General features: G+C 39.1%; 1 protein-coding gene across 1 annotated transcript in view; it reads right to left on the reverse strand.

Annotated features, from left to right (window-relative positions):
• Positions 1–26,623, reverse strand: part of uvrag (UV radiation resistance associated gene) — a 119,686-nt gene that overhangs the window by 82,772 nt on the left and 10,291 nt on the right. Inside the window, exons 6-8 of the mRNA XM_042498843.2 lie at positions 26,521–26,606; positions 13,755–13,860; positions 8,029–8,155 (exon numbers count right to left, since the gene is read on the reverse strand). Coding sequence (XP_042354777.1) covers positions 8,029–8,155; positions 13,755–13,860; positions 26,521–26,606 — 319 coding nt within the window. The remainder of the gene's footprint in view (positions 1–8,028; positions 8,156–13,754; positions 13,861–26,520; positions 26,607–26,623) is intronic.

Genomic DNA, 26,623 nt, shown 5'->3' on the forward strand with positions numbered 1-26,623 from the left:
GCACTGCATAAACATACACCAGATACCAATCACCTTCAGTTTCAATGCCTCAGAAGCACTGGTGTAGTGCTGCATTACTGCACCGGAACAACAGCTCGCCACTTTTTTCTCCAAATATTCGCAGTTGTATAATAAGGTTGAAATTCGTATGAACTTTTCAGCATTTCAACGTCCAAGCATCACTACAGCAAATGTCTTGCCAGAGAGCTAATAAAACAAATGGAGTGGTCAAAGTTGTCACATTGACATTTAGAGTGTGTTGATTGATTCACTACATGAGCTTGTGCACTGAGCAACATGCAAGAAAATATTCCATCTTAAAAACTGCTAGTAGCTGCCAGTGACCTTTGAGCTGCACAGTGAATAAATGTATTTGCATGCATATGAAAAATGCATCACTCAAATTTTTCATCTGCATTACGAACACTGTTGACAATGTCCATCTAAGCCTCTTGGAGATGCATTTTGGAACTGCTTAATTTCAGCACAACTCGGTACAACTTGTTGCATGTAACCTTGTAAAATGGTTTGGTTTGGCTCAGAACATCCAAAAAAGCCAATGGAAAAGCCCCATAAGGTCCACTGGCAAAACACAGAAGGCTTTGTGGGATTCTGAAGGAACTCAAGCTGCCGAATGTGTAATCATTTTGCTGGTTTAAGGGTTTGTTCAAACTGGTCTGACCAACATGACCTCTGTATAAGAACAGAGTGTATATGGACCAGAAGAAGTACCGCTCTGATACATGTCAGCATCAGTGTGATTTATTAAAAGAATATTTATCCAAATTAAACAAAATACAGCTGATCACCAAGGCTTTAGAGAAACATTTATCGTTATAAATTAGAGGGCAAAATGCTCATGAGGAAATCCCACACACAGAATCTTTAAAGGCGCATGTGATCTGGTTTATGTTAAAACTATAAATGATCTAACAGCGTATTAAAAAGCATTGCGGTGTTACGTTTCACTTTGCAAGATCATTATCAAGTGACCTTTCATCCATGTAGCATTTAACAGAGCCTTGTAAAATGATGAAAATAAAAATGGTTTAAATATAGCGTGAACACCATCAACTCCAACCGCCAAGTACCACTAATAAGGAAATGAGCTGAAAAGCACAATGAAACCATTTCAAAAGAATAAACTATATTAACGTCTGGGGAAAACTGCATTTACGAAACTCAGTGAAGATATTAAAGGGACAGGTTACCCCAAAATATTTTTTTTTATATTTTTCTTTTGGGTTGAGTTGCTGAATGTTTAAGATATCAGCTGTAGATGTGTCTCCCTTCTCTCCAGTATAATGGAACCAGAGTTAAAAAACAAGATGCCTCAGCGACTCGAGCGGCCCTGTAACCATAGTAACTCATTCACTCCTGCCCGGGTGCTGCTGTCAGAAGTTATCTGTTATTTCTTTTTCACTGGGAGAGAATGCATTTGTGGAATGAGAGTGAGTGAAAAGTGTCAATTGCATGTTTCTCGTGGTCAATGAGAGAGTTGTCAAGTTACTATATTCATAATTTTTGCGCAACTCACACAGTGCGTTTACATGCAGTTACATGCACCCGCGTATGTAAACACTGCATCGAAGACATCCCATGTAAACAGTTGACCTGAAATCTTGAATCAGATTGAAAAAAAGTGTGCATGTAAACTCTGGTAATAAGTTATCATGGAATGCGAATATATGAAAAAAAAAATTTGGACAAAAACGTGAGATAGAACAAAATAATTATACGGTAACAAAATATACATTTAACAACAGTAAAGAAGAGACTTTGTTTTTAAACCTCAGTTCTTCATGTTAAATGAGTAAAAACATTTGGGCGTGACACAGAAACATAAGGGGATGTCGGGGGGGGTTAACCCAAAAAAAGAAAAACTTTGAAACACATCCTAGCGAGTCATTACACAGAGTGTCAGACTGCACCAACTGTCAACCCTTATCGTCAGTCAAAATGGCAGCCAGCTGAGGGGAATGTGTAAAGCTGCTGCTAAAGGAGCCCTAATGATGATAGCTTCAATATGAAACCTTTTCTCTGAGGTGACAAATACCTCCTCACACCATACCTTCACAAAAATGTGCTCCTTACACTCAAGAAACCCAACCACTGAAATTTATTGGTCAGGAGCCCTGGCTCTGTTACAGAGCGTGAGAATAACTACCGTTACTAAGTACAATAAACGCCGTTCAAGGACCTGATTTATGTCATCTGCTCAAGGTGGAAGGAGGGAAATTAGACTGGAGGAAATTGTGACAAGAGTGTGACCCCACCAAAACCAAACCCATTAATTCTGGTGGGAGGAAAGAAAGGCTTTTATTTTTAAAATTCACAGCCGAAAAGAGGGAAAAAACTGTGGTCATGCCCACATGTCCTCAGTTATGGATTGTGTGAAAGACATGCAGTGGACTTAGCGTGAGTACGTGTGCATTGCAAGGAGAAGAAGAAAAACACCAGCCTTTCTCAAGTCTACACTGCTGCTATGATTTCACTGTAAATCAGCAGGCACTGAACAGCTAGTCGTTAACCTGTCATCAGGACGATACAGACTGCTGATGTTTTTCAGTGCTTATCATGCTAACACTGTCTAGGATGGCAAAGAGGCATCAGCAGGTATGCAACAACACTCTAGTAGTTACTTCACGAAAACATGAACGCCCAACTTTCATCTCTGCCAGCTCACATGTCGACGCACACACCTGCAGAATCCCAAATGCATGTTTGGGTTTTCTGGGCCACTTGTTTTGAGAGAGGCCAGTTTCCTGGGAATAACAGGTTGATAAGAGCTACTCACTAATGGGCACTATATGACTGTATAAGACCACACAGCCAGGTACGGATGAGATCCTAAAGAACGTGACCAAGAATGGGGATTTACAGTCCACGTGGAAAGCCCTCTGGAGATATATAACATAGCAACGTACTTACACATCCTGTTAAACTGTCAATAAAACTTGAAAAGAAAGCTGTGCCTAATAAGCGCTGGAATGTGTGAAAATCCAGCAAGTGAAACACTCGCTTTTAACTGAATCAAGATTGATCATTAATCAGTCCCTCCAGGTTTTCAGCCATGTTGCAAGATTCAACATTCAGTTTGCCATTTTCCTTATGTATCTGCATACATAAAAAATGTAAAATACTGTTACTCCAGTCCACAGCAGTGCAACAGAAAAGAACAATATATATATTAAAATAACTATTGATGTATATCTAGAAATTTCCTGTTAAACACAACCCTATAAAAACTCGATTTAAAACTTTAGTTAAGAACAAAAGAAAAAGGTACAAGAGCAGCTACATATAGCAGCAATCGCAGCAATTAAGGCAAATTCTGCGCAATCATGCAATTTTGTACAATCACCACAACCTTTCCACAAATTGGACTATTTAGAATGGGTAAAATCCCTTTCTGGTAAAGCCGCCTGCAGTGTATTGATCCACTCACCCCCTCCTTGCCCCCGCTCTCTTTCTTTATCATGTGACAACTGCTGTACCTGGGCCAAAGTCACATGCAGTGACAGGGATAACTGCTGGCATCACACAGCTAACATTACCAAACCTTTAGTAATGGGTTTAATTACTGAGTCAAGCCATTTCAATGTCGGGTGAAGCCTATATCCAGCTGTCATTGGGCGATAGGCGGGGTACAACCTGGACAAGTCGCCAGACTATCGCAGGGCTGACACATATAGACAAACAACCATTCACGCTCTCATTCACACCTACGGTTAGTCACCAACTAACCTGACCTGCATGTCTTTGGGCATAGATGGTGTCTATGGCTCAATCTTCCTGACTGGTTCTGACGTACCACAAAGAAAACTTTGGACCTCATTTTCTTTAATACTGTTGTATTTTATGGCAATATTGGCTCTGAAAATGTATCATACCATCATGTGCATGCTATGTTATTGTATTTTTTTTTGTTGAAGTTTTACATTTTTAAATACTTAAAACTGCCTCAATTATCACAACTAGGACACATTTTTTTTGAAAAGCTATCATCAAATCAGGCATTTCAGGCAATTACAAAAGCAGCCCGCAAAATCCTGGGGGGACTGATTAACAGGTAAATAAATCATCAGTCCTTAGCTTAGCAACCAGCTTGTCTGATGAGTAATCTGTTTGACTGGATGGGACTAAATTTGCTTCTTCAAATGTGTGTGTGTTTTGACAGACAAGCCTCCAGAGGAAACTTTCAAAATGAAATTTAAGCTTCCATTGATAAAACCATGTGTCTCCGAAATGAAAGATGAGATCAGATGAAACAAACACGTTTTGGTGCCAATCTAAATATAATCAGACACAAAATCAGCTGCTGTATGAAATGCTGTAAACACCTGACTCCGTGAGTATCCTGTCTGTAATTAATGCAGGGCCTTTTTCCGATAGTGAAACAAATGAGAATGTGCAGGCTGATTAGAAGAGTTAAACAACAAGCTGGGAGTACAGCAGAGCCCGGCAGCATATGGCTTTTAGCTTTTGAGTTATGAGTCTGGGAAAATACAACAAGATTTTCAGCGAGCCCTATTCAGCAGCAGCATTTCAATTTATCCCAAAATACCTTTTCCCCTCTTTAACCAGCTGAAGGAATTTTTTCTTCTGTTTCTTAATAAGCACTTGTCCAGTCTGGAAAAAAGCCATCAATGAGCTGCAGAGCCGGAGAGCAGCGAGTTCTTTTGGCTGTAGACGACGTGGTGACAGGTAAAGAGGCAAAGGATTAACGGCCTTTTTTTTTTTTTTTGAATTGCAGCACAAAGAGAACTTCTCCGTGAACCTTCCTTAGTGGAGTCTTTTTGTGCGTGTCTGCATGTGTGTGCAGACTACATGCTAATCATTACCAAGCCCTTCCTCAGGTTGGTGGCTCAGTGAGGCGCTGCTGCCCTTTGGTCAAAAAATGAGCTGATTTTACTGACACAAGGGGCCCTCTTTAAACAATCTATAGCACATGCTTCAAAGTGTATGGCAAGAGTGTATTTAGGGCGTGTCTCCACCTTGCTGGTTATATGGTGGATAATCTGGGCGCAAAGTGACGCGCAAGGGGTCAGAATTATGTCAGATGAATCGGATTTGGCTTTTCCAGACAAAGTTTTAAAATCTGAAAGGGCTCAGCGGGACGTTCTGTGTGACCCCAGCATTCACATGGGATTGCAAACAAGCTAAATTTTTCTAATAACAGGTTGCAAATGTGCAACATCCTTTGCCGACACTAAATCTCAAACACATGCCTGCAACGTAAAACTTGCTATAAGCTGTAAATTCACCACTTCTAAGCAGAGGAGCAGCCTCTCTCCTCCTTCGTGCCAAGTATCTCCCCTGTGCTGCTACAGGTGCAGAGCTTCAATCAAAGAATACTGTGAAACTCAAGAGCAGTCAATCCACAGCAAAGTCGGGAGACCAAAACACCCCCAGAAGCACAGTGCACAGCACACAGACTAGCAAAAAAACAAAAAAAACAGTAACAGCGTGATTTGAAGCTATCTCAGTCGACTGAGGGCTCGCCAACTGATGATTACAATCTCAGACTTTTAAGGGGAAATCCTAGTTTTAATTCATCATGTTTATTTTAGACATAAAATAAATCATTCAGAGTGTCATCTCTTATTCCCCATAAAAAGCCAGGTGCACCTGCAGCTGTTAACTGCTGTTTACGTGGTGGATTCAGCAAACTGGAGCAGCGAGTGGTTTTCTGCTAGTCAGAGCAGTAATGTAATCGCAGCAGATATCATGTGATATTTGAGCAGCAAAACCAAAAACTGTACTTAAACTTAACAGAGGAAACAGAACAAAACTTTTAGCTTCTGAAATAATCCATGATGCATCAATGAAAAAAAGAAACAATATAATGCTTAATCTTAACTTATGTTTACTATATAAGTTTACACAAAATTTATCTGTATTAACTTAATTTCATGAAGTTGTTGCAACTTAAAAAATGACATGGGAGATTACCTTGTTCTTTCTTCAGGAAACCCTGTTAGTCTGACTTAACTGGATCGTGACAAAGAAGCTTTTGTCAATGGTGAAGTTAAGAGATTTAAGAGTTCTGTTTTTACCATGTTTAAGAAAACACAAATATAACTGACTAGTTTGCAACCAGCAGAATACAGATACATACAGCCCAGTAAACTTGGATTACTTAAGTTGCTAAAACTTAAAAAGATTGATTTAATTTAACTTAAGTTGCAACAATTTCACAAAATCAAGTAAATATTACTAAATTTTAAGTAAACTCAACAATTAGATATAAAGTAAATATAAGTTAAGATTAATATTTATATTTACATACATTTTTTAGGGCAATCTATTCCCTAGATTTTTCTTAAGTAAAATCAACTTGTCAGATTTTACAGTGTGGTTACATATTAATACGTGTTTGGATTTGTGTGTGTGTGTGTGTGTGTGTGTGTGTGTGTGTGTGTGTGTGTGTGTGTGTGTGTACAACCCAAGCTTCACTAAAACTGCCTTTTTTATTTTGCTATGAACAGTAACAGGCGTCAGTAAAACCCTCCTCTGCTCTCAGACATCAGGAGCTGCAGACTTCACAGGGTTAACTAAATGACACCACTGCACAAACACTGTCGCCGTGGCGGCCTGGCACAGGCTGCAAAACCACAGGAATGGCTCTATATTCTGTACATTATTGGGTACATATGGGTGTGTTGAGTGACTCCAACCCTCTGACTGGGAGCATGACAGAGGTTTCCTGTATGTGACAACACTCTTTACTGTGCTTTACTGTACGCCAAATGAACAGGTAATACAGCACGCACGTGGTCAGACAGCGATGAAACCCAGACCAACGTGTTTAAAATGAGAGTTTCCTGTACAATAAAATCATTTACTCAAAGTGATGAAATGGTAAATCTAGAAAATGTAAGATATATTTTTACAAGCATTTTAATAACTGAATTTATAATCTGATCTGCGGCCACAATCCATCTTCTTTGTTTTGTGACAAACTCTCCTTTAACCTTCATAAAAAGAGGCAGGTTACATTTTTTTCAGTTTTTTTTCTGGTCACGTACCACTAATTTCTAAGTACTAAGTATCTGCGCATCTCCCAGTCTATACTTGAATTTTTACCACCCTCTATTTATTTTTATCACATATTATGGTTGTTATTTCTTTAAACCTTGTTTTATGGTTTTTGTTTGCTTTTACTGTTTTGACATTAGTTGTTTAACATTTCTTTTTATATTTGTTTTTCTTTCATTTCTTTTCCACCTCTGTCCTTTCTGCAACTTATTTTCAGAAGTTATGAGAGTTATGGTATACATGTGCTTGCAATAAATTTATCATTTTTATTTTATTTATTTATTTTATATTTATAAATATTGTTAGGTTTCAAGTTTTAGCACTCTCACATGTAAAGCACTTTGAGCTGCATTTTATGTATGAAAGGTGCTATACAAAAAAATGTTTCTACTGCAGAGGTGGCCTAGTTTTATGTAAGGACCCTCTTTATATTTGGTAAATACTTTTTAAAATAATTTTTATTGCAGCAAAATGTATCTTGTGAATTGGAGAAGCAAGTGATTTTATTATTCTAATAGGCAATCAAATATTTAAATGTGTAAAATTAATCGTTTATATGATAAAAAAATTTATGCTTGGCATTAGTGTATTGATACAACAGTGCCACACAAAATATCGCAATACTGTGCTGTAATGTTTTTTGGTCCTCACTCGAGTATTGAATACACATTGTTGCTGAGTAGCTTGTGGCTGCATGCCACTTGTTGTTTCTGTGAAAATGCAAGAATATGGTGACAAGATGCATCACTCTGGATTGCAACAGTGGAGACAACTAATTATGTTCTAAGTAAATTATTTACTGAGCAAAGAATAACCATTCATCATATTGTATATGCAAAAAAACATAAACAAAGCACTTAATATAACTCTATAACCTCTGTTCCATCCTCCTTTTTTTGGAGGGTGGGATGACAGCAATGACGCCTACAGTGTGATATTAACAGGTATTATCAGTCCAAGTGTTGTGTTTGCACCTATTCGGCTCACCTTTCTTGTGAAGCTGCGCCCTCTCCTTCTGCCGCAGGTCTATCTCTCTGCCAAGTGCCTTCCTCTGCCGCTGCAGCTCACTGCGCAGCACAGCCAGACGCAGCTGCATGCACTCTCGCTCCTTCTTCTGCTCCCAGCAAACAGCAGAGAATGATAGGGAGAGAAAACAGAGAAAGAGGATAAAGAAAAATATTTACTATGTGGTCAAAGCCATTTTTAGTGTTTATTGCCCTTTATAAAGACCCCTAAATTCCTGATTGCTCCCCAAAAAACAAGATATGTTTTTGCAGGCTGATCCCATGTCATGTTGATTTAATGCACATATACTGGGCTAATTCTTGCCGTCAATAATCAAGAATCTACTGTCAGCATCTAATGACAAGTAGGATGGCGAATGATTTGGTAATTCAAAACATCTCGCTGAACCCCGAGATAAGTGGAACAGGTATCACAGCACAACGAGCAAAAGGAGCACTACAACTGTTTGGTTTTTTCCCAATTCAAAATTCAGTTTATCAAAGACAGAAATCATATGTTATTAATCAAGCGGAGCAAACAGTGCTTAAGTGATTATTTTACTAACTTTTTAAATCGACTAATTTCTTGCAGTTTGTGAAACATTTAATACCAAAGTGCTCATTGCAATGTTTCCATGTTTTTGAAAGAAAACTGCACCAATCCTAATTATCTTATTATAAAAATTAGCTTTAAATATAGTTTTTCCCTAGCTTTAAAAATAAAATTAAAATTCTAGATCTAAGAATTTTCTTGCAATTTGTAGAACATTTCTTTGCAAGTTACTTAGTGCTATTTTTACTATGTTTTTGAAAGAAATCGCATCAATTTGCTCGGGGTCCAGAGGTTTAAATACTTGTAGAAAACATCTGAAAGCAGCACAAGGAAAGTGATGTTTTTCCAGGTTTCAAAGGGTTACGATGACTGGCGTCTCTGTCATCACGTATTCTGTGGCCAGCAGCAGCACCACGGTGCAGTCATTAGTCAACATCTTGCCCTCTCAGTGTTCCTTCATCAGGCTTCAGGTCTCTATCTGGTGGAGGCGGAGCCTGCAGTGGGCTCGCCATCTAATGAGGACCAGCAGTGAGGATTCATGGGCTGATGGATGTGGATGTGGTGTACAGTAGATGAAGGCGAGAGAGTGGGGGTTAACAGAAACATACGATGAAAAATGATAAGTCGGGATGAACAGATAGGGCAACTTCAAAACATGCGAAGAGATTTAAGAGGCGACGACTTGGGACTATGTGGATGGAGATTCAACAGAGAATGACACGGAGGATGAAGAGTGGGGAGGGAGAGAGAGAGCTGGCAGGATCACAGAGATCGAGCCTTGTTATTCATCCTGTAGTTTGCGAGCGGGAACTGTGGTATCACACACTCAGATAGCCATCGTGGCCTGGATCAGAGGAAACACAGATATGCTTCTTCTTGAAGACTTCTGAGGGCTTTGTAGCAAAAACAGAGCGGGGAATCAGACGCAGAGAGATAGAGCCTCCATCTCTCCGATGTGTCGCTCCCTGATGCTTGCATGTTAACCACCACTGGCTTTGGCACGAACAGAAAGCCTCCTAAACTTTCACTAAGCGACACTGTTGACAAAGTGTAAATATTTTTATTCTCACTAAGCCTGTTTTAAAAAATTTCATATTCATACTTGATAAATGCTCAAACATGATTTCAGCATCTCACATAATGTGTTCAAGGACCATCAGAAATGTGAAAATCTAACAATAATTTCTGTTTTTACAGTTTCTGGCTGTGATAAATGGTGTAATTTAGGCAATTTTTAGACAGCATAAACAGCATACCTTTCAAAAACTTCAGAAAAAAAAACAAAAAACAAAAAAATATGCCCTAGATTTTAAAGCTTTCTATAAGAAAGATTTTTTTTTCTTAAGAAAACATGACTTCCAACCCTAACCCTAAACTTAACATATTTCTTTTAAAAATAATAATAAAAATGATTAAGGTAAAAAACAAATAACAACAACAAAAATCTTTCAGTTTTAAAGAAAAATCACAATTTTTTTTAAAAAAGAAGAAAATTGCCAATTTTTTTTCAAAGAAAATGGTTTTGGAAGGTGTTTTTTCTTTGAAAAAAAATGGCAATTTTCTTCTTTTTAAAAAAAAATTGTGATCTCCAAAGTTTTCTATAAAAATGGGGAGAAAAAGGAAAAAAAACAGAAAACACCAAAACTTTATGTTTTCTATAAATAATTGCCAAAATAATTTTTTCTTTTTTCTTAATTTTTCATGTTTCATGTTTTTAGCGTAAATTTTCAGCATTTTTTTTTAAAGAAATTCAATGTTATGCAACATTAATATAATTTAATTTACTGCACACAGGACATTTCCATGATTCTTTTTTTTTTAAAAATTCCAATGATTTTTACAAGTTCAATGACTTTTCCAGGCCTGGAAAATGTGAATGTAAATCCATGACTTGTCCAGGTTTTCCATGACTGTGGGAAACCTGATGTCTGTGTGTGTGTGTGTGTGACTGTAAGCGATCAGCAGGGCCCATCTGACTCCCACTGAACATCAAACAGCAGCGGGTCAGCTGAGTAAATAAGCAGCAGGCATTGAGGGGGGGGCGTTATAACCCTGCAGTTTAATGGCAGAGTGTGGGTGAGAGGGTGAGAGGGTGAGAGGGTGAGAGGGCCATGCTGTGGGGTTGGTGGCCTTCACCCTGTCCCCCTTTGATCCGCGCTCACTGTGACGTGCACAGAAGGATAGTGCTCAGCTCTGCAAAGGCAAAGAGACCCTCAGAAGAGCCACACAATGCTCCACTCACTCTCGCCGGGATTTCTGAACGGAAAGGTAGAGGACGAGGATTATGTGATTTATTAGCTGATGTGAGCTCTGAAAAGGGTTTTAAAGAATGTTTCACTGAGGGGGAAATATCAGAGACGAGCTTTTGAAAGGGATCCTTTGTGGCAGAAGAATGGAGCCTCAATGTTTTTGCGGGAAGGCTTGAAAGGGCTATAGTGGAGCTACTTTAGGTAGGGTGAAGGTCTGGGGAAAGGAACAAAACAATGAGCCATATCAAAAGCCGATGAGCACATGATGGAGAGGAACAGCTGTAACAGCTGTCTGAAGAGGCACTCTAAAGAGCCATTCAAAAGCTTTAAATTTGGTATCTGTGCAAAAGGACATAAAACACACACTCTACTGTATATTTGAAACCGTAGAAATAGAGTCAGAGCAGAACAAACATTCCTATTCAAAGCAACGTAGCAGGACGGTCAGAGCGGCGCCAATTTTTATGTGTTGCAATTGCAACTGTTGTATCTGGCAACTCGCTGAAATTAGGTTTTGCAGCAATGACTAAATGAGCAGTGGAGTAGTACATTTTCAATTAAGCAATCTGTTACCTTTTGAAATATTACTGTAGCACATATTTAGCTTTTTTTGACATTAACCCTTTAAAACCTGGAGCAACACCACTTATCTTGTGCTATCAGACGCCTTTCCTAAGTACTGAAACTTTTGAACCCAAATCGATGTGATTTCTTTCAAAAACATGACATGTTTTTGAGCAACTTGTAAAGAAATGTTCCAAAAATTCCAAGAAAATTAGGAGAGCTAGAAAATTATTTTTTAAAGCTAAGGGCAAAACTATATTTATGCTAATTGTCATATTCATCGACTGTCTCCCCATTTTCAAATCCTACCTCAAAACTCACATTTTAAAACTTGCTTACTGTGTGTAATCACTGTTGTTGAACTTTTATTTATTTTTAACTTCTTTTTTTTTTACTTACTTTGTCATTATCCTCATAAAAACATTTAAAATCATACTACAGAATTATTCTAATTTTAAACACTTTTTGCAGGTCATTTCCTTCTTTGTTTGTTTTTTGTTATTTTGTAGGTGTTGGTTTTACTTATTATTACAATAATGTAATTTTCTTTAGTTTTTACTAATTCTTGGCAAAGTTTTGGGTAACTTAATTTCTTCCTTTGTGGCTCATTGCACATGTAATTTCATGCATTATTATGTCCTTTCATTTTCTTTTTCTTTTGTTAGTTTGTTTTTAACCTTAACTGTTTTTGTTGTATTTTACATGTCTGAAATAAAGAAATCAATCAATCAATCATTTACTCAATTAATCAATCAAGAGTTTTTAACCAAACCAGATCTAGTGATTGTTCTAACAGTGGACTCACTCATGAGATGACTTACAAAACTAACCAAGGCGGTTTTGGTGGGTTTTATTTTGTGTCCATTTAGGTGAAATTACTCGTCTTCCTGAAAATAAACATAGCAATTCAGCTAATGCCAGTCCGAGGTGAAAGAGAGAAACTTGGATTGATGTTTGGTTGCGTTTTCTATTTAATGATGAAAATAGGTGTAAGAATACAGCAAAAAGTTCTCAAAGTAGTGATTGTGAGACACGTGTACGTCCCCCAAGAATCGCTGTTTCCTTTCACTTTAGTCAAACGACCATAACAAACAGCTCAGTGTCCTGATTATTTATTTCATTTCTATGTTTGAAACAACAGGTGGACACAAAAATATACCACCCGCACTCTTTTTTCCAAAGGCAAGTCTACCTCGGGAAGATAGAAACACCAAAGTGTCACTGCCTTGGGGCTTTTATAACAGCAGAGGAGACGGGATGTTTTTGAAGCGAATGTTTACAATAAACACAATGTCAAACCTGGGATCAGCGCTCCGTTTTCACAGCTGTGTGGCTGCCAATTCCAAAAATGTTAAACATGCTTCTGGCTTTTGCTGTGGATCCCAGTGGAGGATATGACAGGAGGTGGAAACATAAATAGGGGATTTTGGTCAAAGCGTTATCATATAAGCAGACAGGATATTGCTCTCGCCACTTCTCAGTTAAAGATACAAAAGCTCCCCAAAGGGTATAATTACATCTCACATTACTGTACATTACAGTTACACCTGGGGATTTGGGGCGAAACAAGCTCTTAAGTCTCTCTGCTCGCTGCTTACGAGTATTTAGCTCAGGACGTCTGGTGTTTGTTGTTTGTGCAGAAGCCGATGAGCCTGTTATTGCTGATGATGGCGATAACTGCTCCCTGGTGAACGTTCATGAAAATATCAAATATCAAACTGAACCTCATCTTAATGCATTTTCATAAAACAAGAAATTCCTCTCATGTTTACATCTACAATCACAAAATCTGATGAAAACAATGTTGTTTAGTCAGTAGTGAGTTAATAGTTTGAATCTGGGGTTTACTGGCTCTTATGCGTTGTTTGTAAAAGCTCTGTAAACTGTGTTTTTACATGTGCTACATATTTTTTTTATTATTATTGTACTGGTTCTATATTTTTTCTTTTTTAAACTCTTTGTATTAGTTTTCAATATATTTTTATAAGAGTATTCATTAATTTTGTACTTAATATTTATGGTATCCTTACAGAAATGTTGTTTGTTAATTTAATCTTTTTATCCTGTGAAATGTACATTTATATCTAAGTCAATTATGAATAACAACATTATAGTTGGTATGACTTATTATTCTCTAGCATAGAAGCATAAAACCTAAAACTAATACTGAAACAAACAAAAATAATTAAAAAAAAAGAATAAAAATTAACTGAAAAGAGCAAACCATGTCTGGAAACCAGTTAAACTACACTGAACAATATTAAATAAAAATAAAAGGGAACTATAATAACCCTGACTTTGCTAATGCGTTGATATTTGCTGCCGTTAGGTGACCGTGCTCACCCGCTCTGTGCAGGTCGCCGTCGTCCTCAGCTTTTCCTCGATCTCCTTCCCAATCTTCTGCACTGTCACTTGGGTCTGCTTGATGGCTCTCTGGGCTGTGTGAAGCCTGCAGGCGGAGGAGGAGAAGACAAAGTCACCATGCAGATCAATGTTTGTAACGACACACACCGGACCACAACTACAACCGCGTGTTGAAACTGCGCTTCCAAGAGGCCAATAAACTGACTGGCTGCATCAGCGTTACGACTACAACAGCAATTCATGCCATTTAGCTTGGATGTTTACAGTGACTGTTTGCAGGGCATCATGAGAATCATGATTGTCCCCATGTGGAGGAGTCATTGTGCTGTGGGTTTGTTGTCCCTCCTTGTTTCTTTTTCGGATTTACTGGGGTCAATCTTCAATGCTGCGGCCCGAATGCTGAGTCTCATAAACCAACCAAAGTTAATGACCACTTCTGACATTAATACAAAATAGACAAAACATTATTGAGAACATTCCTCATGATAAAAGTCCACAGTTCATTTGACCAGACTGATCAAACTCTTAAATACCACAAACCACAGATATCACAACAACAATTTAATCAATCAGTCAGCATTTTCTAATGATCTAACCACAATATGACATCAAAAGCTGTCCGGTTGACCTGAACCGCTCAGTTCCAGGAAGCCAAAGCAAATGTCAAAAAGCCAACTAATTTCTGATATAAAATGTAAGTTTTTCTCATCAAAATGTCAAAAAATGACTTAAACTGTATGTTAAGTTGTGTACTTATTATCACAAATGTTTCCAGAAATTTTCAAAAACAGAATTCTGTCATTTTAATCAAGGACTGTGTTATTTAGTGGCCTTCACCTGTCAGTGGCAGCATATCCCCTTTACCCATACATCAGGGTTGTGGTCATGAATTGACTTTTTAACATGTGTTTAGACACATTTTTGCAATACATATTGTAGATTTTGGTCATTTTTTACAACATATTTTAACTGGATTCTAGTCACTGAAAGTCTGTATCTTCAGTTACACAAGTTGAGCAAACTTCAGCTGCAGCTCGGCTTCAGCGCCTGACATGCCAAACACTGTAAGAGAAACACTGATTTTTCACATGAAACTGCTTCATTCAGTGTTTTTACTGGTTAAAAATCACCTGCTCTTTTCTACCTCTGTGGATAATTCAGCTTTCAGCAGAAACCTTCTGAACGTCTGGATTTTCAGTTATCAGAGAAAAACGTTGAGCAGGAAATGGGTTAGCAGCCACACTCTGCATCATGTTAAACATTGTGAGATAAAATGCTGATTTTTAACAGGAACCTGATTTGTTCTGTGTTTTTACTGATTAAAATCATCCCCCTTGTATGTTATTGACAGCAGGAGACTTCTGTGGATGATTGGGCTGGATTTTAAGTTATCAGTTGTAAGAAAAAAAAAGCACATTTGCAGAGGGATGGCTGGCAGGCCCTCCACATCGAGCCAAACAGCTTGGAGGAAACTCTGATTTTTAACATTGAACTGTTCAATTCAGTGTTTTTACCGTTTTAAATTACCAGGTCCATTTGCGTTGGAGAGGAGGACACCTTTGTGGATAATTCGGCTCCTGGGAAAAAACTCCCAAACTTCTTAAGTTATCAAAGAAAAAAGGAGACCACACATTTTAAGTTTGCCAAGAAAAAGGGTGAGCACATATCTGCAGAAGCTGTACAATAAGCCAAACTGCTTTGGAAAACCACTCATTTTTAATGTGGAACTACTTTATTCATCATTTTTACTGGTTTCAATCATCTGGTTCATTTGTTTTGGAGAGGAGAACTCTCCAGATAGTCCTGCTCTCTGTAAAAACCTCCTAAATGATAAACACTGAAGGAATACTAACCAGCAGAAACTGACTGCAATGAAGGCATTGTTCCATCTATTGTTCATATTTTGATTGAGAGACCCCTAGTGGCAGAAAATTACATGTTGTACGTTTAATTGAAACCACAGAGATGGATGGCTAATTCCAAATGCCACGTCACTGTCATCACTGAAATGGGGAACAGCAACATCGGTACACAAATGACAAGCCAGCGCATTATTTAGACCATCAATCACAGCGGCAATTAACTTCCAAGTATGTTTTCTTCAAGTCCAGAGCGCATAGACAGAAAGACAAACTCTCCCTAAAGAGACTTCGACAATAAGCTACAGACAACAATCCCACACACTGGGAATGACTTACAGAAGACAGACAAAAGGGAGAACTGGCAATTAGCAATCATCCTGTCAAAGTGGTGTTAAATCATTCACTTCTTGCTAAATGTCTCAATGCCATACATGTGCCATGAGAGTTTGACTGCACAGTTATGGTAACATTTTTTTCTTGATGGATACAGATTGTCTCAACTACTTGGAGCCCAAATAAAGATGTGTTTAAATCTTTGAGTTAGCATTTTCTTTCTCAGGGTTCCTGCAGTTTAAGGCAAGGTAGATTAAGGCTTTTAATGCCACTCAGAATTCAGTTTAAGACATTTTTTTGATAAACAAAACTAAACATTTTTTTATTTTGCCCAAATGTTTATTGTAACATAAAACATGACTTTCTGTGTCCAGTGAAAAAGGGAGATTATCTACATCAAATGTTGAAAAATGACCCTTATATGGAGTGGAAGACATGGAACATATTAAACATATATTATCATAAAACTATCCAAAGTCTTTGTACTTTTTACAGATTTCTTGCTCATTTTGCAGTCATTTCTGCTTTTGTTGCTCAATGCATTCTTCCCATGTTCTGTAAGAAATCAAGCCAATTTGCTCAGATTTTTAAATGCTTAATACAAATTAAGGCCTTATTTTTAGATGAATAAATTCAAAGCCTTGTGAGACTTTTTAAGGAACCACAGGAACCCTGCTTTCTCTCCTTGTAGCCCTAACACTGTGATTTGGGTCATGAGGGTGGTGTGAGGAGGGTTTTCCTCAGGTATGCATTTGCTTTGATTCTTCAAGAAACAGCCTTTTGAGTGGGTTTAGTGTAAGAGGCTCCTTTAAACAGGCTTCCAGCTTGGCGGGGTCATTTTACAAATCCTAGGGGGCTTTTTTGTCATGAAACTCACACAGTCACCTCTGGATCTTATTGCCTCTTCTTGGCAACCAACCAAGGAAAAAGAAAAGTGTGTATGACGTTGTAAATAGAGCTTTTGGGAGGAGTCCTACAGGAAAATCATTGCGTATTTTCTGCCCACATTTTTAATCTGTCTCAGGTGACAGCGATAGCAGTTGGAGATAGTCCTCTGGAACATCAGGGTAAATCTGTTTTGACAGTTTCATCTGTTTAGGTGATTGCGATGGGAGAATCTGATATGGTCTTTTCCCCCGGGTGAGAATAGTTATCTCCTCTCCTTTTCACGCATGTCTGCCCCCTTATCATTCCCCGAGTCTTGGCCTAACACCTGCCCATCAGGCTACATCACAACCTTCAGACCGACTGGTGACGGGAGGGTTCCCACTGTAAACCCACACTGAGGCTGCATTTTAATTTGTGGGCAACTGCCCAGACATCGCCTTCTCACGAGCCATGAGAACTTTCCTTTTCCGAGGCATTCGAGGTAACTTACGACTATGCCTCAGGGGATATGCAGGAAGTTATGACTGAGCGTGCACTCAACCCTTGATGCAGATAAACATCAGAAAAACAATAACATTTCTACTTTGACCGTGCCACTAGATCCTGCAGGGGTGTCAGATGAAACTTGTGCTTTTCAAACTTCCAGATTTTTTGATAAACAGAAGGCATCTTGTACAAAATCTTTAATTGGGGCTTTTAAGTCTCCTACAGACTGTGAGAGTTTAGCAGTTTTATAAGTTTAGTGCAAGCTACACTCTGTGACATGGATCTAATAAACTCTAATAAACATGGATCTAATAAACTAAAATCAGGTGTTATCATCGTACGATGATAACACCTGATTTGCAAGCTACGACGTACATCCATCGATGTCAACACGCGAGAACATAAGTCAGCGTGTGTCATCCATCTACTTCTTGGTAGTCGTAAGAGCAAAATGTAAACAATAATGAATCAAGCCCTTGCTATGGTGGCATTTATAATCAATCCAATCTAGCAAGTCAATTTTGCAACGAGAGCTCAAAAGTAACTTTTAGCATCTACTAGCATTTAGCACTGTTGTCGCACTGATGGTCATCCCAAATTTCTGACACTGTCAGTACTTTATCACACGCTGTCTTTGAGTCTTTGATTGCAAGACCCAGCAACGACCAAAGATACCGCCACGTTTCTTTCATGGTGGTCATCTCTCATCTGGGAGAGCCCAAAATCACACAGTGTATGCAGGCTTTAGGTAGAATAAAAATAAAAAGCTAATATGGAAAATGTTAAGATTTACAACTACAGACCATCCTGTGATGGGCTCAGCTGTGATGGGCTCAGCTGTGATGGCGGTCCACAACTGAAAATGAATGTAGGCTGGGGGCGGAAAGTGGGAAACCGAAGGTCCCCTTACCGACTTCCTACCTCGCTATCGCCAGCATCCTCGCTTGGACCACACAAACTTTCAAACTCACACACATGTAAAGTTTTGTGACTGCGTCTTGCACTGTTGTAACGCTATCATATTGACAAATCTGTCCACAGACCATTTCTGTGGTAGTTCCTGCTCCAATAGGTTTTTACAGGGCCTTATTTTGCAATGATCTCACACACACACACACACACACACACACAGACTCACAACATGAAAGTAACACTAGCCTGTTGCTGGTAATCACGTAAATGAAAATGGATGAAAGTGACGACCTTTCATCTATTCTAAAGTCTTTTCAGTGCAGTTGGAGGGCAGCAGACCTGGCAGCCTCTCTGATCCAGGTCTCCTGTTTTCTGTTCATTTACCTTTACTGATTATCTTGAAATAAATATTTGCTGTGGTTTACACGTCGTGTTATGGTCCAGCAATTTTGCAATCAGGGGCTGAAAAGGAATCAGCAAATGCAGATGTGTCATCTGGCTCACAAAGATAAGCCAGCGAGAGACCTGGGATCTGAGGAAGACAACAGGGAATAAACTGTTGTTGCTCTGAGAAAAACTAAGGTGAAAACATTAACTAGGCCTTATGTAGCACTGTTTCTGAAACAGGGATGTCAAGATGCTTATTAATATTATGCTTCAGGTGATCATGTCAAACCTTCTGGTCTTTCTTCTGTGCAGACGATCTTTCGAGGCCTTGAGGCCCAGACACACCACACTGACATTAAAGAATTTAGTAGTGAGACAGGACGACGGTTGAGTTGCCGCATGTCGCCTGTGTCTCAGCCAAAAAGTTGAACTTGAAAACACCATAAAAACAACAGCCTAAAATCAGCTAGCACAAATTTCCTGCATAAGAGGAAATAACTCTCCATGCCAGCAGGCAGCGGTAGTCTGTATTTGTCACTCAAAAAGGTAATGAACAACATTTGCACATTTACAACACAATCCGGCATTGAAAGAACAGAAGATATTTACTGTGCACCAGCAAACGATGACACAAACAATTACAGACCACTTTTGCTGAAGAGCTCAATGGCTAAAAAACTGTCTTACCTAGTGTATAGGGATGCACAATATTGGGTTTTTTTTAAGATATCCAAAATAACAATACAATACTTCAGCTTCGGGTTGATGTTTTGTACATGTTCACTCTGTCAATAAAAAAGAAAATAGTGATTTGTGTTATTGGCAAAAACCAGCATGTTGGCCAATTCCGATAATTCATTTTATAGCCAGTATCAGCTGATATCAATGATGTACGGATATTATTGTACATCGTTTTTAAAATTACAAATTTGTTTCTGTCACACCGTCTTTTGTTTGCTACACTACACTTAACGTATAAGTAACTTGACCGTGCCAGTGATGCAGGACACACCCCAAAAACTAGGGGGGAAAGACGCTCACGATCAGCCTGACATTGACCAACAGTAGGCCAGGTGTGCTTTTTGTTCCAAAAAATACTTTGACTCAACTCCAAAACATTTGGTGTGACAGAGAAAAGAAGTGACAGAGGTGGAGGCAAACCATCTTGTAATGCAGTCAGGTAATAATGCACACATGGTGCCTTTTTTTATTTTTTTAGAAATTTGCAATAAAATTGGGTGAATTAATGGACAAATACAATGGCTGCTCTGCCTTACCAAAGCAGTATTTTAAATGCACAGAACATCATGTGGTCTGGATAGTTTTCAAGCTTGTCATCACATGCAAGTGTGCCCAAAGCACTTGTCAAACAAAGCTGGGTCAGAGGAAACAAGCCCAAGGACTAATGACTGCACTGAATTCATTTCCAGCAGCCATTTTTTAAGCAAACAGGGCAGCCAATTAGGCAATTCAAAACAAGCTTAGAGACATTTTGTGACAACAAATTGTGTATAATGTCCCACTATCACACCTCTGCCACTGACAAAACAGACAGCGCCACAGTAGGAAAATCACAAAGAAAACGTCTAAATCCCGGCTATATCTCATTGCCAAAGAATGTCAACAAATTCAACCATGTGCTATTCACCTCACTTCACTATTGTCTCCACTTTCACGGAAAGAAAGATAAGATGACCGCAGTTTCTTTAGCGAGCCTGCATACACACTTCTTTTCCTCCATGCTTATGTTTGTTGGGTTGCCATAAGCCAAGTTACATGACAACAGAGATGCAAGGAAGCCAAAAAGATCTTAAGATATTTTTGGTCCAGAAAGGGTCAAAATGGGGTCACACACTCTGCAGATAATTATGGAAGTTTTGATCTCCGGTCATGAGTTTAAGCTTTGTGCCTTTGTCTTACACCAAAAATCTCAAACTGTTAGTCACGCTTACTTAAGCTGCCTGCTGGAATAAGCCAAATACTACACAATAAAAAGACTTTTCTACAAATTGTGTTTTATGTACAAAAATCTCATAAATTTGTATTAGTCAAAGCCTACCGTCTTGTATTTTGGAAGCCAGAAAACACAAAGGGATGCTAAGGCTCAGTAGTTTTAACTTGGGGTATAATTTTAGAGGTGGGAGTAATGAGCCGAGATAACAACAGACATCTCTGCAAGGCAAGCACTAAAGAAGCTGGAGAGACTGAGAGGAAAAATAAGAGAACAAGGAAGAACTGGACAGGTAGTGAGAATGGAAGACAGAAAATTCATGTCTGAGGTTTTAGCCTTGAGAGAATGTAATATTAGATTGAAAAAATGTGTAAAAAAAAAAAAAGTCAGACAGTTGTGCAAATACTAGAAGGGCTGCTGCAGGCCCACTGCCTAAACTAAAAAAACAACCTTAAACCTCCTCTTAAATTATGTATATGGGGGTTGCTTTGATTCTAAGTCCACTCCAGAGGTGTGAAATCAAAACAAGAGCATCCTCATCCATAAATCCATGGTGATTTACAGCTCAGGCAGTCAGTTTGTTTCTGTACTCTTGCTGCTGCTTGTTGAGACCCCTGGGTCAGCCGCAGAGGCCGATCCAGCTGCCGGACCACAACAACGCCCCACGGCTGTGAGCTTTGGCCACAGCATCCAACCAGCGGTCGAGTACACTTACGGTCGGCCTGCAGGGAAAGCATTATCACCTCAGCAGCCTCTCGGGCATTGGAGACCCCCCACAGAGCTTCGCCATCACTGTGCTTCTGTTGACACATACTGTACATGCATGCTCACTTGACATACGGGCATACAAAAGCAAATCACGAAGCACACGCAACGTATGGCTCTGATCATGGGGGGAGGGGGGGAAAGTTGAAAGTTGTGAAAGTTGTCCCCTAAGAATGATGCTTACCATGTGGCACCATGCGCCACTGTTACAAAACACATTCAGCGTCTCTGATGGTTTTGTTGCCATTATGAACACTTTTTAAAATCTAAGTACATAATTCTTTGAGAGAGCTGTGAGTCAGAACTGACTCAAGTACTTCCTCTTATGCACCACTTCAATGTGACATACAAGAGCATATCAAACCATAACAATAACCTCCTACTATTACAAAATGGAACAGTAAACCAATCCATCACTCTTTCCAGAAAGGAACATTTTTTGTTTCTCTGTAGTTTCTTTCCTGTAATGTTGTCAGAAAATAACAATCTGAGGCTGCCAGTGGCAAAAACAAACATTTACAACACTTTACATGTACGCAACTTGATCGTGCACAATTGCCCTGAGGGATTACACTGCAGCCTGCTTCGCTGCTGTGGCTCTTAGGAAACTGGACCAATTTCAAAATGTGTCGTCCTCATTAGTCACTTGGACATGGAAGCATGGGAAAATTGGGTCCAGGTTCAAAAATACCAAAGATTCCCTTTAAAAGTGTCTACAAAAAAAGCCTTTGCTGAGCAGCTGGATCATCTTCGTCACTGTCTCTTTGGCTTTCTTTCTACCCAGAGAGAGGCCCAGCTCCGTGTAGGATGTGGCTCAGCTTCTACCACAGCCTGGGCTCTCTGGAAGAGACAAAACTCTGCTGATTGATGACCTGTTCTCTCCCTCTTCATCTCTCCATCTGAGACGTGTTGTGTTTGCTAGCCCACATCGCCATGTTACTCACACAGACGATGGGTGTTGTCAGCCGGGGCCGGGCTGAAAAGCAGACTGTGAATCTGCTGACAAATTGCCATCATTAATCAAGAACAGTGCGTTCTCAGCAAAGCTGCAGCTCTCATCCTCTTCCATTAAAGCGCTACAGTGAGAAAGACGCTTTGCACTGGGCCAAGGAAGAGTGGAGAGAGTTGGGAGAGAATATTTGTCACTGTGGGTGTCCCCTGCAGACATGCATCAAAAAAAGTCTTTTTTAAAAAGACTTTATTCTCTGGAAGAGGCACAATAGAGAACACTACTTTCCACCGAATTACATGATACAACCTTGCAGTTGTGTGCCTCTGTGCACCAGTAAAGTTACTCTTAGAGTTTACATCCATAGCTGTAACAACATGAATGCTTCACACACATCTTCCCCCAGCAGCATAGAAGAGCTATACAATCAGCACACTTTCAAGGTGGGTTGCATTCTTGAGTTATGGCCAAAACCTTTTATGAGGTCACCATGACCTTGATTTTTGTCTTTTGATCACCATATTCTAAGCAGTTCATTCTTGAGTCCAACTGGACATTTGTGCAAAATTTGAGGAAACTCCCTCAAAGCCATCTTCAGATATTACATTCACAAAAATGAGATGGATGCAAGGTCATAGTGACCGTGACCTTTGAACACAAAGTCCAAGTGAATGTTTGTGTCAAATCTGAAGAAACTCCCTTCAGATGTTCTTGAGATATAGCTCACATGAATGAGACAAATGTAAGGTTAGCATGACCTTGACATTTGACCACCAAAATCTAATTAGTTCATCATTGAGTCCTTTCAAATGTTTGTGCTAAATCTAAAGAAGTTTCCTTGAGATTTTCTTAAGATATTGTGTTCACAAGAATCAGACAGACAAGGTCACAGTGACCTTGAACTTTAACCCATGACCACCAAATTCTAATCAGTTCAAACTTGAGTCTCAGTCAACATTTGGGTCAAATTTGAAGAAATTTCTTTGTGTTGTTCTTGAAATATCACTTTCACAAGAATAAGACGAATGCAAGGTCACCATGATCTCGAAGATTTCTTGAGATGTTGTGTTCACAAGATTTAGACAGACAAGGTTAAAGGAACCTTGACCTTTGACCTATGACCACCAAACTCTAATCAGCTCATTGTTGAATTCATGTGAATGTTTGTATCAAATTTTGACAAGAATGTGCCTGATGGACTGACAAACAACCCGAAAACATAATGCCTCCGGCCTGGGCTATCACCGGCATGGAGGCATAAAACGTCCATGCACGGTGTAGCTTCACGAGCATAAAAACGTGGCTGTATATCATTTATCAATGCACGCAAACGTGTAGAGAGCCAATAACACAAGCAGAGATTTCAGCACGAAGCACGGCTCCAGGAGCAAAACTCCACCTGAGTGCCTGAGAAAGTTAATACACTTTGAAAAAGGCAAAGCTCTGCGGGTCAGAAACTGAGTGGTATATACGGTTATGTACCATGGGGGGTGGGGGGATAATCCCTGTTGGAGTGTACAGTATCTGATGAATCATTCTACAGTGCATAATCATAAACTATGTGCTTATGAGTGCACAGAGCCAAGGAGAAACTCTGACAGGGGTGAGGAGCTGCAGGCAGACCAGTGTGTGGGAAGAGGGGGGATCAATGTAACTGTGTTAAACTCCACAGAGTCCCACTGGGTGTGGATAGAAGAAGAGGATGTAGAAAAAAGCTGCAATAATAAAAGAAGCGAGAGCAGAGGTCATAAAAGTTATGATTCAAAATGGGCTTTTTCTCCTGCGAGCTGCTGGGGAGGCAATGGTATCCTCTCATATAAACATAAACCACCACCACTTCGAGATGAGGGAGCGCTCCCTAGGTTGAGCCGGATTTGGCATAACTCCTTTTTCCTGATACTGCAAAGGCCTGTGACGCATTTATGCCCCCTATTTAATTCTTATAGTAGGAAAATGTCGGCGGTTGCCTTCATAATGCTCATAATGACAGATCCTTATCTTATTTTGGAAACGTTGAACTTTCCAGATTTACATTTACTTAGTGAAAAACTGGGAGTAATTATGCTGTTATGTGATAAGACTATGATCACAGGGTTTCCCTCTGGGGAAGCCCTGGTGAAGCTGGAAGTGGTGTTTACATTCTACCACATTTAAATATAAACGTGGAACAACAAGGCCATGTTTGTCAACAGATGCAGGGGCTGCCTTGTGTCATCTGGAGTTCCTAATTACTGCACCAGGGTTCCCCCTATAACAGGCAACCGCCTCTGCAAATCTCTGTCTCCTTCCTGTGGTGAAAATCTGTACTGCAACCATTTTTGACCGCAAGAGCTTTGGTTCTAATCACAATCCCAAATCTGACGCTGGCCCAATGATAAAATGCACTAATTTGGATAGACTGCTTAAAGTATTTGTTCTCCCATGTCCAACAAATACAGTATAGACCAGTGATACTCAGCTTATGGCCTGATAGGGTGCCGCAGGGCCTGTTAACCATTTTCTAATTCACAGTGTAAATAAACGGATCCACACTGGGACTTTTTGTTTTGTATTTTGAATATCAATAAGGTGCCAGAGTGCATAAAATAAGACATTATTACATCAAAAAACCCATTCTGCATTTGAAATGAAATCCTGTATTATCTTAAGATGGGAATTTAGTCAATACAGAACCTTAACTTAGGGAGTTCCCAAGTTAGGAATCTGAAGTTCAGATGGCATAGACACTTCCTTGAATTCAAAATAACTGCTAAACATGGCAGCAGCACTGTTGTTAGGTCTGTATGGCATTGACAATTAAGACCGGGGACATTAACCCTGAAATATAATGAATACAAAGCTGTTCAAACTGTATGATGACACTGTAAATTCCCCAGACACTGTAATGGGTCTAGATCATTTGCCAAAATGACTTATTTTTAAATTCTATTAATTATTAATAATATTGTTTTTAAAACTTTGATTAGTGGACCTCATTCTTCAGAGCTAAAACTGAACATTTGTCTATTTGTGTCCGGGATATCGAGCTATCTAGCCAGTGACAAGTGAGAACAGATGATATTATGGCTTGTCCATCTTAAGTAGCTCACCGGTAAATCTGATCAAAGATACCTGCAGTCTCATGTACGTTTTAAACACAGATGCAGACATGACGGGATGAGTGCCAGCTGAAGAATCAAAGATACAGTTACAGTCAGGATTCCTTCAGTTAAGGTAAGACAGGAGGTCTGAGGCAGGATAGGACATAAGTTTAGGAATTGCGTCTGGAATAAAAAACATGGGATTATTCCTGTCCTTGAAACTTAAGAAAGGACAAGCAGTTAGGATATTTTTCTGTAATGAGGCCCCAGAAGAGCTGCCCTGATAATGGGTCAAAATGTCTGCTTTCCTGTGGCACCATCTGCTGGAATACAAATGCCAAAGACAGACATGCAGACACACATAATATCTTTTGAATCACTTCTTAAATCCTTTCAAAAGAGCCTTTTATCAATTTTAGCACACTGTTTATTCTAAACATGTTTTATTTGATTATTATTATTGTTTCTTTCTTAAATTGTCATCAGTTGTTGTATTCTTTTATTTTTGTATCATTCTGCTGGTTTGATCTTATATACCTCAGTACAATCTACAGGGCAGATAGTTGCCAAATTAACTTACCTGCTTCATTGATGGTTTTTATTTGTATTTTGGGGATGTTGTTTCTGTATATTTCTTGAAATTGCTGATTTTATTTGCTGAACTGCTACCTTGTTTTAATCCAGGTTCAACAATGTAAAGCACTTTGAAATGCTGTTTCAAAAAGCACTTTATAAATAAAGTGTATTATTATTTATTTTATTTTTTTAATTAATATTTTAGGTAGGTCTGGACACAAATATTCAACTATTTGGGTATTCTTTAATTGGATATGAATTCGGTTTTGAATTTAGACATTCGGATTTTATGTTATGCTCTGAAGCCCAGAAAGTGGTAATGGGAAAGCCCTAATTATAGACAGAAGTGTAGTCACGTGACCAACTAAGCAAAAAAGAAAATAAAAGATCTATTTGAGGATTATTAGTGGTGGTTTGAAATAAAACACACTGTAGGGCATTCTCTGCAAGTGAGAGAACAGGCTTCTGCATCGTAATAATGAAAGAAACTTGGTTAAACTGGAGTCCTAATGATGTGATGATATGATGTAATACTGCTACACGGCACGACTCTTACCTGAGCAAGGAGAACACACTGTAGGAGTTCCTGACTGAACTCTGATCGACCTGAAGCAGACTGTTTTTCTTCCGCTCCGACTGATCCTGCAACAGCCACATGT

Source organism: Plectropomus leopardus, chromosome 15 (assembly GCF_026936395.1).
Source record: "Plectropomus leopardus strain MGB_pleo_1.0 chromosome 15, ASM2693639v1, whole genome shotgun sequence".
Taxonomy (NCBI): Eukaryota; Metazoa; Chordata; class Actinopteri; order Perciformes; family Serranidae; genus Plectropomus; species Plectropomus leopardus.